This window comes from Myxocyprinus asiaticus, chromosome 47 (assembly GCF_019703515.2).
Source record: "Myxocyprinus asiaticus isolate MX2 ecotype Aquarium Trade chromosome 47, UBuf_Myxa_2, whole genome shotgun sequence".
NCBI lineage: Eukaryota > Metazoa > Chordata > Actinopteri > Cypriniformes > Catostomidae > Myxocyprinus > Myxocyprinus asiaticus.
In genome coordinates this window covers 18,765,792-18,785,341 of record NC_059390.1, presented here as the reverse complement: position 1 = coordinate 18,785,341, position 19,550 = coordinate 18,765,792, and the positions used below count along the sequence as shown (strand labels likewise).

At 38.9% G+C, this 19,550-nt stretch overlaps 1 protein-coding gene across 4 annotated transcripts; it reads left to right on the top strand.

Annotated features, from left to right (window-relative positions):
- The first annotated feature begins 779 nt into the window (after window positions 1–779).
- LOC127436762 (protein DENND6B-like) lies at window positions 780–19,032 on the top strand. Of its 4 annotated transcripts, none has more exons than XM_051691114.1 (20): window positions 854–1,104; window positions 1,346–1,384; window positions 1,536–1,578; window positions 1,657–1,769; window positions 9,952–10,032; window positions 10,202–10,307; window positions 12,314–12,393; window positions 12,550–12,612; window positions 12,717–12,772; window positions 12,898–13,020; window positions 14,430–14,525; window positions 14,678–14,772; window positions 14,904–14,969; window positions 15,052–15,116; window positions 15,493–15,582; window positions 15,703–15,756; window positions 15,931–16,034; window positions 16,131–16,233; window positions 16,667–16,741; window positions 16,909–19,032. In XM_051691114.1, exons 1-20 carry the CDS (start codon window positions 952–954, stop codon window positions 17,029–17,031), a joined length of 1,728 nt encoding a protein of 575 aa, XP_051547074.1. In that variant the 5' UTR covers window positions 854–951; the 3' UTR covers window positions 17,032–19,032. The 4 variants fall into 4 exon arrangements, 3 of the variants coding, with proteins under 3 accessions (XP_051547074.1, XP_051547076.1, XP_051547075.1); XM_051691116.1 differs by having other exon boundaries at window positions 964–1,104; window positions 1,303–1,384; window positions 10,202–10,258; XM_051691115.1 differs by having other exon boundaries at window positions 1,042–1,104; window positions 10,202–10,258.
- Window positions 19,033–19,550: the final 518 nt, after the last annotated feature.

The following is a 19,550-nucleotide window of genomic DNA, read 5'->3' as shown; positions in this document are numbered from 1 at the left end:
CAAAACCATAAAAGATATTTATAGAAATATAGAGAATAGAAATATACAGTATATTAAAGAAAATATATAAGGTGAGGTATATATGAAATTAGGGAGATGAAGGGAAATATAAAAGAAAGTGACAGTGTATAAAATAAAATAAAATAAACATTCAACAGTGTTTTTTTTATTTATTTTTTTTTTGTGCTTTTTTTTTGCATTGTTTTTGGAACATTTATTATATTGACAAACATAAAAGGCGTTTATATAAATATAAAGTATAGAAATGTTTATTATAGAAAATAAATAAGGTGAAGTAAAAATGAAATTAGATGAATTAAGGGGAAGATAAAACAAAGGGACCGTGTATAAAATAATATAAAATAAATAGGTAAGCAAACTGCAGCGGGTCAAGATTGAGTGGCAATACAGAGCAGATGTAATCTCTGAGTAGTCTCTCAAAACATTTGCTGATGATGGGGGTCAGAGCAACAGGACGCCAGTCATTTAAACAAGTTATTTTTGATTGTTTTGGTACAGGCACAATGGTGGATGTTTTTTTCTTTTCTTTTTTTTTCTTTTCTTTTTTTGCTTGTCTTTGGAAAATATACAATATCGGAGTGACTACTTGCACTAGGTGTAAATAGCACCTATCTTACAATATTGCCAAACCATCAAAAGTATTTATAGAAATATAGAGTTTAGAAAAATATATTTTAGAAAATAAATAAGGTGTAGTAAATATGAAAATATGGAAATAAAGGAGAAGATAAAAGACAGGTACAGTGTATAAAATAATAAAATAAAATAAAATAAAATAAAATAAAATAAAATAAAATAAAATAAAATATGAACGTATTTGGAGTCCTCCCCGCTCGAGGGCGCTGTTCAGCTTGCGTGATCATTAAAGGATGACCGAGAACGTGATCACTCACAAAAGCAAGCGGAAATCTAATGGATCCTTAGGACACAATGGACCCATTTGACAGCTCCGATTCTCGGGAAGGGGCGTCAAAGGCTGCGGCGACAAATGCTGAGATAACGGCACCGTGGTCGTGCTTCTCCGCTTGGCTTGAGTGTGTGTGCGTCGTTACCTTCGACCTCGAGCTCGGACAATCCATTGAGGTACTCAAATGATGTGCTTGCATCTCTTACATCTGTTTGTTTGTGCAGTATGTTGCAAGCGTAACTGAAGGACCGCCTCAAAATTGTTAACTGTTATAAGTAAGATTTGTTTTAAGTGACATGTCTTTGACAGTAAAAAAAATTCCCAGTCTTGACTGTTTTATTGTTTGTAACATTGTATCACTGTATCTGCTGCAGCAACAGCAGCATCTATCAGTAAGATTCTTTCTGTTGTCATCAGCTCGTTTACCCCCATGATGTCAAACTCACAGAAAAGGAGGTAAGGCCAATTTCTAGTATTGTTTATTTTCCAGATACAGTGTCATAACCGTACCTTTATACAGCTAAGTATGTAAAAAACCATTTTCAAACCTGTTATTTCCCTCCAAATGTCTCTCAAATTAATAAAATGCTTCCCTTCTGTTCTCTAGAAGACGAGCATCTGTTATTTATCCTTTCCTGACTCATACTCAGGTAATTGCTAACGTCAGTTCTGCCATGATAAATAGCTGAAACACGAACATCACAGCTCAATCGCATGTCTTTCTGCAGGATGCCTCGGGGACACTCAGTTCAGCTTCAGACTGCGGCAGTCGGTGGGCCGGAGTGGCTCTTGGTTTGGACAAGAGGATGCGTACAACAGGGATGCCCCTGTGACTCTGCAGGTAAGAAAATGTACTTGTGTTAAATTGCTTACAATAGTTTTCAAGGTGCTGTTTTTCCATTCACCTGGCCTTAATTATAAGGTACAGTGGCCAAGGGGTGCACAACACAATGGAAAAACCACAACACAACAGAAATAAGCCACAACACAACAGATATAAGCCACAACACAACAGTAATAAGCCACAATACAACAGATATAAGCCACAACACAACAGATATAAGCCACAATACAACAGATATAAGCCACAATACAACTGAAATAAGCCACAACATAATGAAATTAAGCCACGACACAACGAAATTAAGCCTCAACACAACTGAAATAAACCACAACACAACAAAATGAAGCCACAACACAACTGAAATAAGCCACAATTCAACTGAAATAAGACACAACACAACTGAAATAAGACACAACACAACTGAAATAAGTCACAACACAACAGTAATAAGCCACAAACCAACCGAAATAAGCCACAACACGACGAAATTAAGCCACAACACGACGAAATTAAGCCACAACACGACAAAATTAAGCCACAACACAACTGAAATAAGCCACAACATAATGAAATTAAGCCACAACACAACAAAATTAAGCCACAACACAATGGAATTAAGCCTCAACACAACTGAAATAAGCCACAACACAACTGAAGTAAGCCACAACACAACTGAAATAAGCCACAACACAACACAATTAAGCCACAACACAACAATAATAAGCCACAACACAACAATAATAAGCCACAACACAACAATAATAAGCCACAACGCAATGAAATTAAGCACATCACAATAATAATAAGCCACAACACAACAATAATAAGCCACAACACAACAATAATAAGCCACAACACAATGAAATTAAGCACAACACAATGAAATTAAGCACAACATAATGAAATTAAGCCACAACACAACAAAGTTTTGTGACAACACAACAGAATTAAGCCACAACACAATTTAAATAAAAAAATCAAATCAAATCAAATCACTTTATTGTCACACAGCCATATACACAAGTGCAATGGTGTGTGAAATTCTTGGGTGCAGTTCCGATCAACATAGCAGTCGTGACAGTGATGAGACATATACCAATTTACAATAACATCAAATAAACACAACACAATTTAAACATCTAATATACACATAATTACACTCAACAATATACAAATAATAACATACACTGTACAGTATACAATACGCTCTTTTTCTTTTTTTTTACTATATAGATACATTATTCAATAAAAATTAAAAATAAAAATATATATAAAAAAAAAGTATATATAGTATATATAAAATGTACAGTATTGTACTGTATTGACATTCAGGCTGTCGGTTGATAGTCAGTTGTTAAGAGAGAACATAATATAATAATAATAATATAATTTATGACAGTCCGGTGTGAGATATAAGAGTAAGGGTAGTAAAGTGCAGTGCTGATGTATTTTGATCGTGGGAGATCAAGAGTTCAGAAGTCTGATTGCTTGGGGGAAGAAGCTATCATGGAGTCGGCTGGTGCGGGTCCTGATGCTGCGATACCGCCTACCTGATGGTAGCAGTGAGAACAGCCCATGGCTCGGGTGGCTGGAGTCTCTGATGATCCTCCGAGCTTTTTTCACACACCGCCTTGTATATATTTCCTGGAGGGAGGGAAGCTCACCTCCGATGACGTGTCTGGCAGTTCGCACCACCCTTTGCAGTGCTTTGCGGTTGTGGGCGGTGCTATTGCCGTACCAGGCGGAGATACAGCCAGTCAGGATGCTCTCCACAGTGCAGGTGTAGAACCGTGTGAGGATGTGGCGGTTCATTCCAAACTTCCTCAGCCATCTCAGGAAGAAGAGGCGCTGATGAGCCTTCTTCACAACGACTTCAGTGTGGACGGACCATGTGAGTTCCTCAGTGATGTGGACACCCAGGAACTTGAAGCTGCTGACTCTCTCCACTGGTGCTCCATTGATGGTGATGGGACTGTGTTCTCTGTCTTTTCTTCTGAAGTCCACCACAAGCTCCTTTGTCTTACTGACATTGAGGGAGAGGTTGTGCTCCTGACACCAGTGTGTCAGAGTGTGCACCTCCTCTCTGTAGGCTGTTTCATCATTGTCAGTGATCAGACCTACCACCGTCGTGTCATCAGCAAACTTAATGATGGCATTGGAGCTATGTGTTGCCACACAGTCATGTGTGTACAAGGAGTACAGTAGTGGGCTGAGAACACAGCCCTGCGGGGCTCCAGTGTTGAGGGTTAGTGATGAGGAGATGTTGCTGCCTATTCTAACCACCTGGCGTCTGCTTGACAGGAAGTCCAGGATCCAGCTGCACAGCGAGCTGTTTAAGCCCAGAGCCCGGAGTTTCTCATCTAGCTTGGAGGGCACTATGGTGTTGAATGCTGAGCTGTAGTCTACAAACAGCATTCTCACATAAGTGTTCTTTTTTTCCAGGTGGGAGAGAGCAGTGTGTATTGTAGATGCAATGGCATCATCAGTGGAGCGGTTGTTGCGGTAAGCAAACTGCAGCGGGTCAAGATTGAGTGGCAATACAGAGCAGATGTAATCTCTGAGTAGTCTCTCAAAACATTTGCTGATGATGGGGGTCAGAGCAACAGGACGCCAGTCATTTAAACAAGTTATTTTTGATTGTTTTGGTACAGGCACAATGGTGGATGTTTTAAAGCATGTGGGGACTACAGACAAAGAGAGGGAAAGGTTGAAAATGTCCGTAAAAACACCAGCCAGCTGGTTCACGCACGCTTTGATGACACGGCCCGGAATGCCGTCTGGGCCCGCGGCTTTGCGGATATTAACCCGTCGGAAGGATCGTGTTACATCCGCTACAGAGACGGAGAGTGAACTAACCTCTGTAGCTTCAGCCGCGAGAGCTCTCTCCGCAAGGGCGATGTTATTTCCCTCGAAACGAGCATAAAAAGTATTTAGCTCATCCGGTAGAGAGGCAGCGGTGTTCATGGCGGAGTTTTTATTCCCTTTAAAGTCCGTGATGATGTTAATTCCCTGCCACATGCTTCTAGAGTTGGTGGTGTTAAACTGTCCTTCAATCTTGCTCCTGTACTGGCGTTTTGCGGTTCTGATAGTTTTTTGGAGGGCATAACTGGCTTGTTTATGTTCCTCCGCGTTCCCGGAATTAAAAGCGGAGGTCCGCACATTAAGTGCCGCGCGAACATCGCTACTGATCCAAGGTTTCTGATTCGGATAGATCCGTATTGTCCTGGTCGGAATCACTTCTTCTATGCACGTTCTGATGAAATACATTACGCTATCAGCGTAAAGCTCGATGTCGTCATCAGAGACGGTCCCCTCGTATGTGGAAACTAATGTGCTGGTGATATTTTGGTGCGACTGATTTTAAACTGGCTTTATTAAAGTCCCCGGTCACAATGAACACGGCCTCAGGGTGCGCGGTTTCCTGCTCACTTATACTCCCATACAGTTCCTTGAGTGCCCGGTCTGTGTCGGCTTGTGGGGGAATGTACACAGCAGTGATAATGATCGCTGTGAATTCCCTCGGTAGCAAGAATGGTCGACACAGAAGCATAAGAAATTCCAGATCAGGAGAGCAGAAAGACTTGATAGAATGTATGTTCCTCTGATCACACCAGGATTTGTTGATCATAAAACATACACCACCTCCTCTAGTTTTACCTGAGAGGTCTTTCAGCCACAAATAAGCCACAGCACGATGAAATTAAGCCATAACACAATGAAATTTAGCCACAACACAATGAAATTTAGCCACAACACGACGAAATTTAGCCACAACACAATGAAATTAAGCCACAACACAATGGAATTAAGCCACAACACAACGATAATAAGCCACAACACGACGAAATTTAGCCACAACACAATGAAATTAAGCCACAACACAATGGAATTAAGCCACAACACAACGATAATAAGCCACAACACGACGAAATTTAGCCACAACACAATGAAATTAAGCCACAACACAATGGAATTAAGCCACAACACAACGATAATAAGCCACAACACAATGAAATTAAGCACAACACAACAATAATAAACCACAACAATAATAAGCCACAACACAATGAAATTAAGCACAACACAATGAAATTAAGCCACAACACAATGAAATTAAGCCACAACACAATGAAATTAAGCCACAACACAATGGTAATAAGCCACAACACAACGGTAATAAGCCACAACACAATGGTAATACGCCACGACACACGATAATCAGCCACAACACAATGGTAATAACCACAACACAATGGTAATAAGCCACAACACAACGGTAATAAGCCACAACACAGTGAAATTAAGCCACAACACAATGAAATTAAGCCACAACACAATGGTAATAAGCCACAACACAATGGTAATAAGCCACAAAAGACGATAATAAGCCACAACACAATGAAATTAAGCTACAACACAACAAAATGTAGCCACAACACAACAAAATGTAGCCACAACACAACAAAATGTAGCCACAACAAAATTAAGCCACAACACAATGAAAATTAAACACAACATAATGAAATTAAGCCACAACACAATGGTAATAAGCCACAACACAATGGTAATATGCCACAACACAACAAAATGTAGCCACAACACAACAAAATGTAGCCACAACACAACAAAATGTAGCCACAACAAAATGTAAGCCACAACAAAACAAAATTAAGCCACAACACAATGAAAATTAAACACAACACAATGAAATTAAGCCACAACACAATGGTAATAAGCCACAACACAATGGTAATAAGCCACAACACAACGGTAATAAGCCACAACACAACGGTAATAAGCCACAACACAAAGGTAATAAACCACAACACAATGAAATTAAGCCACAACAAAACAAAATTAAGTCACAACACAACAGTAATAAGCCACAACACAACTAAATTTAGCCACAAACCAACAGAAATAAGCCACAACATGACGAAATTAAGCCACAACACAACAAAATTAAGCCACAACACAACGGTAATAAGCCACAACACAATGGTAATAAGCCACAACACAATGGTAATATGCCACAACACAACAAAATTAAGCCACAACACAATGAAATTAAGCCACAACACAATGAAATTAAGCCACAACACAGTTAAATTAAGCCACAACACAGTGAAATTAAGCCACAACATAATGAAATTAAGCCACAAAACAACCGAAATATGCCACAACACAATGAAATTAAGCCACAACACAACCGAAATGAAGCCACAACACAACTAAATTAAGCCACAACACACTGAAATAAGCCACAGCATGATGAAATTAATAATATAAGAACACAATCAAATTTTAAGAAAATAAATATTTATAAAAACACTGTACATATTTGTCTTTAAGTGCTCTGGACAACGCAACCTGGTTGGAACATAACTTCATCAAGATTTGCCCTAATCCTTACTGGTCAATGATGCAAAGATTTTGGTGTGGTAATTTGATTGTGTTGTGGCTTTATTTTGTGGTTTTGTGGCTTTATTTTGTTGTGTTGTGGCATAATTTAACTGTGTTGTGGCTCAATCTTATTGTGTTGTGAACTTGTGGCTTATTTCCATTGTGTTGTGGCTTTATCTTGTGCTGTGGCTTTATTTAGCTGTATTGTGGCTTTATTTCACTGTGTTCTGACTTTATTTCACTGTATTGGTTTAAAGCTGTGTTAAAACACTTTCTCCTATCCAAGCTAAATATGCAGAGATGATTATTAGTAAGCCATTATAGGTTAATTTTCCCCAAAACTGTAAGCACTGTCTTCCTATGGCACTTTGAAAATGTAATTTTGAAAGTTTTTTTAGAGCGACCCGCTTACAAACAAAGAGATAGTCCCCGCCCCAACAACGTTCCTCAACCAATGGCATGAGTTGGGGGCAACTGCAGATGGGGGCGTAGTCAGAAAGCTGTTTTGAAAACAAAGTTAATTTTGCAATTCCGCTTGGTGGCGCTAGTGTCGCAGGAATTACATACTTAAGATTTTATTTTGTTATGCTGTGGCCTTTCCATTGTGTTGTGGCTTAATTTCGTTGAGTTGTGGTGTAATTTCGTTGTGTTGGGTGGCTTTTACATTGTGTTGTGGCTTTATTTCACCGTGTTGTGGCGTAATTTCATTGTGTTGGGTGGCTTTTACATTGTGTTGTGGCTTTATTTCGCTGTGTTGTGAATAGGGCTGCAACTAACAATTATTTTGATAATTGACTAATCTAACGATTATTAGAACGCTTATTCAACTATTTGGGCGATTATTGCAAAGATTAATCATTAGCTCTAAACCGACTATTCAGCTTGTGCCCCGACTTAAAAGGTTGTATTAAATGTGTTTACTAATAATAAAGAGGACAAAATCATCTTTTAAAAATACCTCTAAATGACATTCACTGAATTAAAGGGGGAAAAATACTTTTTATTAAGTTTAATTCAGTAAAAAATTCACTGCAAAAATCCTGTTATCAAGCATTTTTGTCTTTTTTCCATTTAAAATGGTCTAAAACTAGATACATTTACTTTAGAAGCAACATATAAGATATTTAGACTTTCTTTAAGAGAATGTCTCTTAAATATACGTGTATTTTGTATATAAGTGTATTTTTTCACTTGGTTATACTTCTGCGAGTGCAGTAAAAACAAAATACACTTATATTCAAGATCTATTGTCTAAAAGCAAGTCTAAACATCTTATATGGTGCTTCTCAGGTGAATGCATCTTTTTTAAAGGATTTTTAGATATTTTAAAATATTTGTATTTTTAATGTTATATTCAGTATACTCAGATACATTTTTTTCTTCTGCAGTATAGCTCCTAAAGTTAATGTACTTTGTTTTAAAGGAGTTTTAGATATTTATATTGGAAAACAAGTCAAAACAAAAACAAATCAAAAACGTATTTTGTTGCAGTGTATAATGGGGCAAAGACTACCCTCTGTCACCTTTTTGTTCACTTCAATCCATCTTTAACTCACAAAACAAACTCTCTCTTATTAATAAAGCGACGTATTGCCAATTTTCTTCACAATAAGAAATGCACAGTGACACATATATTATGATTCAATAAGTCGCAAGTAATCACGTTATAATCTAGCTGCAGCATGTGCTCGAGGGATGAGCGTCCCCGCGATAAAGTGTGCATAAACAGGTGCAGTTTCAATCGCTCCCCCTTAGATCGGGACACTTTGCACAACTCATAGAAGAGACGCTGACCGCACAGAGAAATGCCACTTTCAAAGTTTGTAGTTATTTACATGACATGCTTCCTTATTATTTGAACTTTAAATAAAGCTAAAATGCATTAAATATAACTGCATTAAAGATGTAACAAGTGCAAGTTTTGCTTAAGCGGAGCAGCAGCTCCGGCTCCTCTTATTCCACAACAAGAGTTCTTCTGTATTTACATTTTTGGTATTTTTGTATGATTCCCTCATACTCTGCAATCTACATCAACTGAAGCTGTGAAAGTTTAGAGTGCTTCTGGACTGTGAGCTGTGTTAAATGAGATCAAACGACTATTCGACAACATAAATTTTTGCTGCCAATTTTTTATTGTCGACATTGTCGATATCATTGCTGATCATTTCAGCGCTAGTTGTGAACTTGTGGCTCATTTCCATTTTGCTGTGGCGTTATTTCATTGTGTTGTGGCTTTATTTCATTGTGTTATGGCTTTATTTAGTTGTGTTGTGGCTTAATTCTGTCAGTTGTGGCTTTATTTAACTGTTGTTGCTTAATTTCGCTGTGTTGTGTGGCTTTTCCTTTGTGTTGTTGCTTTATTTCATTGTATTTTGGCTTAATTTCACTGTGTTGTGGCTTTATTTAGTTGTGCTGTGGCTTAATTCTGTCAGTTGTGGCTTAATTTCACTGTTGTTGCTTAATTTTGCTGTGTTGTCATTTATTTCCATTGTGCTGTAGCTTTTCCTTTAAGTTATGGCTTATTTCCATTGTGTTTTCAGCTTTTATTTGCTTTGCTAATGTGGTTGTATTGTGCACCACTCGGCCACCGGGTATATGATTTGGGGAAACCACAGCACAATGACACACACAAACAAATGGTTTATTTATTTTGAATATCAACATGCTAGTGCACCAATGATAGAGCTGTGCTGTGAACTAATAAATGAATCCAGAAATTAATCTCTTATAGTGATTCTGGTGATCCCACATTTAAAATACTGCACTTGTCTTTCAGAAGGAGCATGCACATTTCTATGGTTATGTGTATTTCAGACAAGTGAAAGATGCATCTGTCAAAAGAGGCTACTTTCAGAAGGTAGGCCTAAGTAACTAATCTGAAACTGAAGTTGTTGTAAATGTCCTTAAAATGAACGGCTTTATTTAATTACTTTGCAGTCAAAACAAAATACCAGCGTAAATGATTGTTAAGGCTGTTTGTTCTGAATACAAACCTCTCAAAGAGTCTTATCTCACTCTATTCCCAGTCTCTGGTGGTGGTGTCCAGACTTCCATTTGTGCACCTGTTCCACTCACTGCTGCAGGTCATTGCTCCTGAATACTTTGAAAAACTTGAACCTTTTCTGGAGACAGGTGAGGCCAACTTGACTTTGTAAAGTTGGTGTCTTCAAACTCAAATTGAACCCCAACTTAGTTTGAAAATCATTTACAGAGGATAATCTATATAATGCCAATGGGGTTATTCAGTCCCAATAAAGGGTTAGATTTCAACGCACATAAAAACTGTCGACAAATACAAGCATTGACTTTTCAGTGTTCACATATTCTCTGTAAAACCCCATCTGAATATCTGTGATGGTACAATATATAAATCCAAAATGTTTACCATTTGTGTGAATATATTTACATTAGATTGATGGAGTCAGTGTCCATCATATATCTTTAGTCATTAAGGCTTCTTAAATATAAAATATACAGTGCATCCGGAAAGTATTCACAGCGCTTCACTTTTTCCACATTTTGTTATGTTACAGCCTTATTCCAAAATGGATTAAATTCATTATTTTCCTCAAAATTCTACAAACAATACCCCATAATGACAACGTGAAAGAAGTTTATTTGAAATCTTTGCAAATGTATTAAAAATAAAAAACAAAAAAAATCACATGTACATAAGTATTCACAGCCTTTGCCATGACACTCAAAATTGAGCTCAGTTGCATCCTGTTTCCACTGATCATCCTTGAGATGTTTCTACAACTTGATTAGAGTCCACCTGTGGTAAATTCAGTTGATTGGACATGAGTTGGAAAGGCACACACCTGTCTGTATAAGGTCCCACAGTTAACAGTGCATGTCAGAGCACAAACCAAGCCTTGAAGTCCAAGGAATTGTCTGCAGACCTCCGAGACAGGATTGTATCGAGGCACAGATCTGGGGAAGGGTACAGAAACATTTCTGAAACATTGAAGGCCCCAATAAGCACAGTGACCTCCATCATCCATAAATGGAAGAAGTTTGGAACCACCAGGACTCTTCCTAGAGCTGGCCGCCTGGCCAAACTGAGTGATTGGGAGAGAAGGGCCTTAGTCAGGGAGGTGACCAAGAACCCGATGGTCACTCTGACAGAGCTCCAGCATTTCTCTGTGGAGAGAGGAGAACTTTCCAGAAGAACAACATCTCTGCAGCACTCCACCAATCAGGCCTGTATGGTAGAGTGGCCAGACGGAAGCCACTCCTCAGTAAAAGGCACATTATAGCCCGCCTGGAGTTTGCCAAAAGGCACCTGAAGGACTCTCAGACCATGAGAAACAAAGATTGAACTCTTTGGCCTGAATGGCAAGCATCATGTCTGGAGGAAACCAGGCACCGCTCATCACCTGGCCAATACCGTCACTACAGTGAAGCATGGTGGTGGCAGCATCATGATGTGGGGATGTTTTTCAGCGGCAGGAACTGGGAGACTAGTCAGGATCGAGGGAAAGATGAATGCAGCAATGTACAGAGACATCCTTGATGAAAACCTGCTCCAGAGCGCTCTGGACCTCAGACTGGGGCAAAGGTTCATCTTCCAACAGGACAGCGACCCTAAGCACACAGCCAAGATAACAAAGGTGTGGCTCCGGGACAACTCTGTGAATGTCCTTGAGTGGCACAGCCAGAGCTCAGACTTGAACCTGATTGAACATCTCTGGAGAGATCTGAAAATGGCCGTGCACCGACACTCCCCATCCAACCTGATGGAGCTTGAGAGGTCCTGCATAGAAGAATGGGAGAAACTGCCCAAATATAGGTGTGCCAAGCTTGAAGCATCATACTCAAAAAGACTTGAGGCTGTAATTGGTGCCAAAGGTGCTTCAACAAAGTATTGAGCAAAGGCTGTGAATACTTATGTCCATGTGATTTTTATTTTTATTTTTTTATTTTTCGTTTTTTTATTTTTAATAAATTTGCAAAGATTTAAAACAAACTTCTTTCATGTTGTCATTATGGGGTATTGTTTGTAGAATTTTGAGGAAAATAATGAATTTAATCCATTTTGGAATAAAGCTGTAACATAACAAAATGTGGAAAAAGTGAAGCGCTGTGAATACTTTCCGGATGCACTGTGAACCTCAATCTTGGTTAATCTGTTTCAGTCTGTAATGAAATTGACCAATGGCCAGCACCGATACCAGGGCAGACTGTTAATTTACCTGTGATGGGTGTGGTGATGAAGGTGAGAACGTCATAGATGGAAAACTCCTTAGAGCTCATCCTCAGAGCTTATCCTTATACTTCTCCATAAAAACTGTCTGGATGGCTCGGATAATTATTTAGAAGTTAATTGCCATTGGTCTGCATCCATTCGACTTGTCCAATGCTCTATTTGCAGGTCAGAATTCCCTCAAAAGATGAAGTACCAGGAGGAAGCCCTGTAAAACAGGCAGAAACTGAGGTGCTTCTTTCATTGTGCAAAGACTATCATGCATTCATGCCTTTTTTTTAAACATGAGGCTGATATTAGGTTCATTAATTTAAAAAAAGTTGTTGTTTTTGCAGAATGAGCTCCCTGCCCCCACAGTTCTTCCAACAATTTTTGAGCTGGATCTTTTTAAGTGAGTATTATACTGCTTGTGCATGTATGTGGTCTTTAATTACTAAAACATCTGCTGATTTTACAGCATTCACTAAAAGCACACCATAACTACAGATTGCCCTAATTGACCTTTCATGTGATCAGATGTTTCCAGTCAGTCCTGATTCACGTGCAGATGCTCTGGGAGCTGATGTTGCTAGGAGAGCCAGTGGTTGTTATGGCACCTTCTCCAACGGTCTCCTCAGAGACTGTGCTGGCTCTGGTTGGGTATGGACAGAGTGTTCTCATTGCTCACTTCCCAGCAGATCATATGCATCAATCATTCTGAGGAACTGAAAAAAAAAATCAGTGTCTGGGGTTTCCATTGGTCTGTTTACTTTTAAAGCTCTTGCTTATGTTTATTCATAATCAGTTACAGGGCCATAACCACAATATACTTTGGGGGCACGTTCCTTCCAATATTCAGATTATTGGTTGACCGATGAGGGTCAAAGCCAACATACTGTTATTTTACAGACTTGGTTTAGGGTTTTTCCAAAATCCTTAAACCAAGACCAAAATTATTAATTGTAACTCCTCCTAGAGCTATCAAGCTATAGACACCAAACCTTCAGATTTTTCTGACTTGGTTTGTTGTGACTTTTCTAACTAAACAAAATTATGGTTTTCGTACAGCAGAAGATAATTAAAAAAAATCTGAAAAATCCCATATATTTACATTGATGGAACGTTCAAATAGGCCAATGGAATGCTCGTTAATTCAAACTCCAACTGTCAAAAAATGTAAACAAACAAACTCGCATGAGGCTTTTCATTTGTTTTAACTTACTCTCTCTTTCATGCATGTCTATCTGTCTGTTTGTCTATTTATCTGAAGGTTTGTCTGATTTATCTATCTATCTTGCTAGCTGGCTGGCTATTTGCCTTTCTGTAATGTCTGTGAAGCCATTAAACTTTAAAACTGGTTTATACAGAAAAGGCTTTGTGATGCCTTGACAAACTTTACCTATCTAGTTAATTATTATATTTGGTCTCCCCCAGTCCTTAATATGTGGTAACATCCTTGATTGGTTACAACAAAAACTCCAAGCTACAATATTTTGGAACTGTTCAGAATTGTCATAACTTTTAAAAATTGAGATTAAAGGGGGCCTGGGTAGCTCAGCGAGTATTGACACTGACTACCACCCCTGGAGTCGCAAGTTCGAAACCAGGGTGTGCTGAGTGACTCCAGCCAGGTCTCCTAAGCAACCAAATTGGCCCTATTGCTAGGGAGGGTAGAGTCACATAGGGTAACCTCCTCATGGTCACGATTAGTGGTTCTCGCTCTCAGTGGGGCGCGTGGTAAGTTGCGCATGGATCACGGAGAGTAGCATGAGCCTCCACATGCTGTGAGTCTCCGTGGTGTCATGCACAACGAGCCACGTGATAAATGCACAGATTGACGGTCATAGAAGTGGAGGCAACTGAGACTTGTCCTCCACCACCCGGATTGAGGTGAGTAACCGCGCCACCACGAGGTCCTACTAAGTAGTGGGAATTGGGCATTCCAAATTGGGAGAAAAGGGGATAATTAAAAAAAAATTTTGTTTGATTAAATTGCAAAAACCTCAATCTGTTTGAATCTATTTGAATTGTGTTATTTTGTGTTACTTGAATATATTCCTCTGTTGTAGCTCCATCACCCCATTGCGCTACTGTGGGGATTACCGGCCCTACTTCACCATTCATGACAGTGAATTCAAGGAGTACACCACCAGAACTCAGGCGCCGTAAGATCAAACACAAACTCCTCAATATAATCACTCTTTAAGAATTTCAAGGTATATTTTGTAAGAAAATGCATTGATCAGGTGTGAGTTACTTCCATCATGTTTGGGGCAGGATATGACTCTTCCATGATCCATCTGTGTTCTGCTTTCAGGCCCAGTGTGATACTGGGTGTCACAAACCCTTTCTTTATAAAGACCTTTCAGTGCTGGCCACACATCATACGGATTGGAGACCTCAAGATGTCTGGTAAATAATACTGCTTTTTAACCCCATGACTCATCACATTGTCCTGCTGTTTTCAAACATTTTTGTACATGAGGAGTATATGTAATTCTCGTATATAGTTCATTGAGGTTTAAGGTTTCTCTGTTCTGCAGGTGATTTGCCAAAGCAGGTGAAGACCAAGAAACTGGCCAAGTTGAAAACACTGGATACAAAACCAGGTAGAAAATAAGAAATTCCATTAGTCTTTACATTTGTTTTTCCCTGCCTTTAAGTAAAAAAAATTTCTGTCCTCCCATAAAGGTATATACACAGCGTACAACACGTTCCTACACAAAGATAAAGCCCTAATCAAACGACTCTTAAAGGTAGGCTATAGATGTTGATTCATTAAAAATTCATTAAAAAGTGAGTTCTTACTGGACAAAAGTTTCAGGTATCAAGTAATTTGTGTGCCTACACGGAAAGAAAAATGCTGCACTACGTGACACAATCATGGCCAATCATAGCATATTTGGTGCAGTTATGTGGAGTGGGATTTTAGACCAGTGAGATTTTACTGTAGGCGGGGCTACCCAGAGACATAGAATCCTAGTGATCAACAAAACGTCCTGATGGCGAAAGGCTGTCGCTCATTGCGGTTGTGGCAAAAACTCAGATTTACATGAAAGGGATTGCTTTTATTTATCGTTTTATCACATTGCACCGACGACATGTGTCACACTTTGTTTGATTTTCTTTCAGGGTATCCAGAAAAAAAGGCCGTCAGAGGTGCAAAGCAGCATCCTGAGGCAGCATCTGTTGGAGCAGACACAGAGTTTCATTCTCCCACTGGTGAAGTTTAAAAAAACATTGAGTTTAGACATTGGACCTGAACTATAATACAACCTTTCTTTTTCATTTTAATCAAAGAACTATCCTCAGCCTCAACTTCACACCCATTCTTTTCTTTAGGAGCGGTATTTGGCCAGTCTGATGCCCCCGCAGAGAACTATAACTCCATGGAAGGTTGGTTCAAGATTACGTAATCAGATATTAATTGATGTCATTGAAGGAGAAATGCATGAAATCGATAGAAGGCATGGTACTCTTAACCTCTTTCCATAACTTATATTGGGCCATTAACACAAAGTTAATTCTCAGAGTTCATTTGGCAATAAAAATGTAGGATGTGTTTCTCAGACCCCTCCTCAGATCCGGTCCTTCAGTCAGGAGGAATTTATGAAGACACTGGAGCAAGCAAAGCTTACCTCTGTGCTGAAAGGAGATTGGATGGGCCTGTACAGGTAACCCACCAGGAACTACTTGTTCTGAAACTAAAGACTGAACCTTCCCATTAATTGCACATACAGTATTTACTATAATGTGCATGTGGTTTCCAGGCGGTTCTTTCGTTCTCCAAACTTTGATGGCTGGTATCGTCTCAAACACAGAGAGATGACTCAGAAAGTAGAATGTCTTAATTTAGAGGCCGTCTGTGCAGCTGTGAGTATAATATTAATCTCTACTCATTGAAATCAACTGAATATAGTATTATAAGGAATCAAATTCATTGTACTTTGAAAACATACTAGAACTTTCAGAACTCAAATCTTCCTTCACAGTGGAAAAAAAGACCAACTATTTAAACTAAGCTGTAAAAATGTCTCCTCCTGTACACAAGTATCTGACGTCAGATAAATACATTAGTTTGCAAGTTAAAGGAGTCAAGGCATGCCATCTACATATGTACCCGGAGTTGCCTGTACTATAAAGCAGTTGTAGTGTGCATGGATCAAATGCATCCGTACGGGCTAGCAGTCAAAATAGTATACTTGGAAAAGCTAGTGAAAAGTAAACTGTAGCCTTTTAGCTGCATAGCAGCAAAAAATAAAATCACATAGAACCTTAATCAAATTATATTTTTTTTTACACACAGGATCTGCTGATATGGACCAAAGACAAATCAGAGGTAGAAATTGTTGACCTCATCCTGAAGCTGAGAGAAAAACTAGTGAGTGAATCTTAGTTAATAATTAGCTTATGGCCCACTTCAGACATTAATTTAATTACAGTGCTGTCTTCTGAATTTGAGGGAACAAAGAGAGCATTGTTAGAATATTTTCCCTCAAGACATTTGCATGAAGCTTCTCTCTCTCTTCCTCTGCATTTCCTACCCAGGTGAGAGCTCGAAAACACCAGCTTCCAGTGAAGGAAGAGCTACTGGAAAGATTGGAGCAGTCCATCCAGACCATTATTAGCTCCTTGCCAGAGGATCTACAGACAGTATTACACAGACAATGACAATAAGACCCACATGAACACTGACCAGCAGACCCTCTGACATACACAGACAGTCTTTGATAACACTAATATTCAGAATCACTGATGTCAGCACCCATACCAGCTATATACAGTTGAAGTCAGATGTTTACATACACCTTAGCCAAATACATTTAAACTCAGTTTTTCACAATTCCTGACATTTAATCATTGAAAACATTCCCTGTCTTAGGTCAGTTAGGATCACTACTTTATTTTAAGAATGTGAAATATCAGAGTAATAGTAGAGAGAATTATTTATTTCAGCTTTTATTTCTTTCATCACATTCCCACTGGGTCAGAAGTTTACATACACTTTGTTAGTATTTGATAGCATTGCCTTTAAATTGTTTAACTTGAGTCAAACGTTTTGGGTAGCCTTCCACAAGCTTCTCACAATAAATTGCTGGAATTTTGGCCCATTCCTCCAGACAGAACTGGTGTAACTGAGTCAGGTTTGTAGGCCTCCTTGCGCACATGCTTTTTCAGTTCTGCCCACAAATTTTATATCGGATTGAGGTCAGGGCTTTGTGATGGCCACTCCAACACCTTGACTTTGTTGTCCTTAAGCCATTTTGCCACAACTTTGGAGGTATGCTTGGGGTCATTGTGCATTTGGAAGACCCATTTGCGACCAAGCTTTAACTTCCTGGCTGATGTCTTGAGATGTTGCTTTAATATATCCACATAATTTTCCTTCCTCATGATGCCATCTATTTTGTGAAGTGCACCAGTCCCTCCTGCAGCAAAGCACCCCCACAACATGATGCTGCCACCCCCATGCTTCATGGTTGGGATGGTGTTCTTCGGCTTGCAAGCCTCACCCTTTCTCCTCCAAACATGACTATGGTCATTATGGCCAAACAGTTCAATTTTTGTTTCATCAGACTCTCCAAAAAGTAATATCTTTGTCCCCATGTGCACTTGCAAACTGTAGTCTGGCTTTTTTTATGGCGGTATTGGAGCAGTGGCTTCTTCCTTGCTGAGCAGCCTTTCAAGTTATGTCGATATAGGACTTGTTTTACTGTGGATATAGATACTTGTTTACCTGTTTCACAAGGTCCTTTGCTGTTGTTCTGGGATTGATTTGCACTTTTCGGACCAAACTACGTTCATCTCTAGAAGACAGAATGCGTCTCCTTCCTGAGCGGTATGATGGCTGCGTGGTCCCATAGTGTTTATACTTGCGTTCTATTGTTTGTACAGATGAATGTGGTACATTCAGGCATTAGGAAATTGCTCCCAAGGATGACTTGTGGAGGCCCAAATGCTTTTTTCTGAGGTCTTGGCTGATTTCTTTTTCATTTTCCCATGATGTCAAGCAAAGAGGCACTGAGTTTGAAGGTAGGCCTTAAAATACATCCACAGGTACACCTCCAATTGACACCAATTAGCCTATCAGAAGCTAATTGTCTAATTGCCTAAAGGCTTGACATTATTTTCTGGAATTTTCCAAGCTGCTTAAAGGCACAGTTAGTTTATGAAAACTTCTGACCCACTGGAATTGTGATATAGTCAATTAAAAGTGAAATAATCTGTCTGTAAACAATTGTTGGAGAAATTACGTGTCATGCACAAAGTAGATGTCCTAAACGACTTGCAAAAACTATAGTTTGCTAATATGAAATATGTGGAGTGGTTAAAAAATTAGTTTTAATGACTTCAACTTAAGTAACAACTTCAACTGTATCCTGTGGGACCTGCACAGGTATCAACCAACATGTAATCCACTGGTAAGCCCATACACTACCTAAGAGGCCTTCAATTCAGGACGTACAGGAGAGAAACTTTAAAGAACAGATAGTGCTACCAGACACAGCACTGTCTAACACGGAATTATGTCTCCACTAGGCTACACTAGACATCAGCAGTCTAAAAGCCATTTTAACAGTATTTCAAAGCCTGCAGTCATTTAGCACTGCATGAACACCTACTGATATTTTATAAATCAAATGGATAAATAAAAAGGTCAATTAAGATGAACTAATTGACATTTAATGACCAAATGCAGCATTTACTGCAAAGTTCATAAATATGTGTGACATGTTCATTTAGGATTATTTATTTTTTATTTATTAAATATCTAAGCTTTTATTGTGGTAATGGAGTTATAGATATTATGTAGGGGTCATCTAATCAGAAGTACACTGAAGACATTATGGAGCATATCATTAAACTTCACAACACTTTTTGCTACCATGTTTTACACAGTGCCGTTCAGACAGTTTTTATGGAGTTAATTTTACAAAAGCTTGTTTAGGCACTTTTATGACACTAAAGATTTGATCTCATTCAGGGATGGATTAATAGACACAGATTAAGACTAATCTAAAACTAAAACTGATTTTTAATTGAGAATCATTATTGTTAGTAGTCCATGTGATTTAGACTTGAGCTCCAATGCAATCAAAACAAATATAAGGTTGGTTTAATGGCATCAAAGCACAATACCTTCATAGAATTCAAGGAGGGTGTACTTTCTTTTTCCCATGACTGTATAC

Coding starts and splice junctions, on each gene's coding strand:
- LOC127436762 (XM_051691114.1), top strand. CDS start 952: ATGGACCCATTTGACAGCTCCGATTCTCGGGAAGGGGCGTCAAAGGCT. Junction 10,033..10,201: donor AAAGAGGCTACTTTCAGAAG/GTAGGCCTAAGT, acceptor CTCTATTCCCAG/TCTCTGGTGGTGGTGTCCAG. Junction 15,583..15,702: donor AGAGTTTCATTCTCCCACTG/GTGAAGTTTAAA, acceptor TCTTTTCTTTAG/GAGCGGTATTTGGCCAGTCT.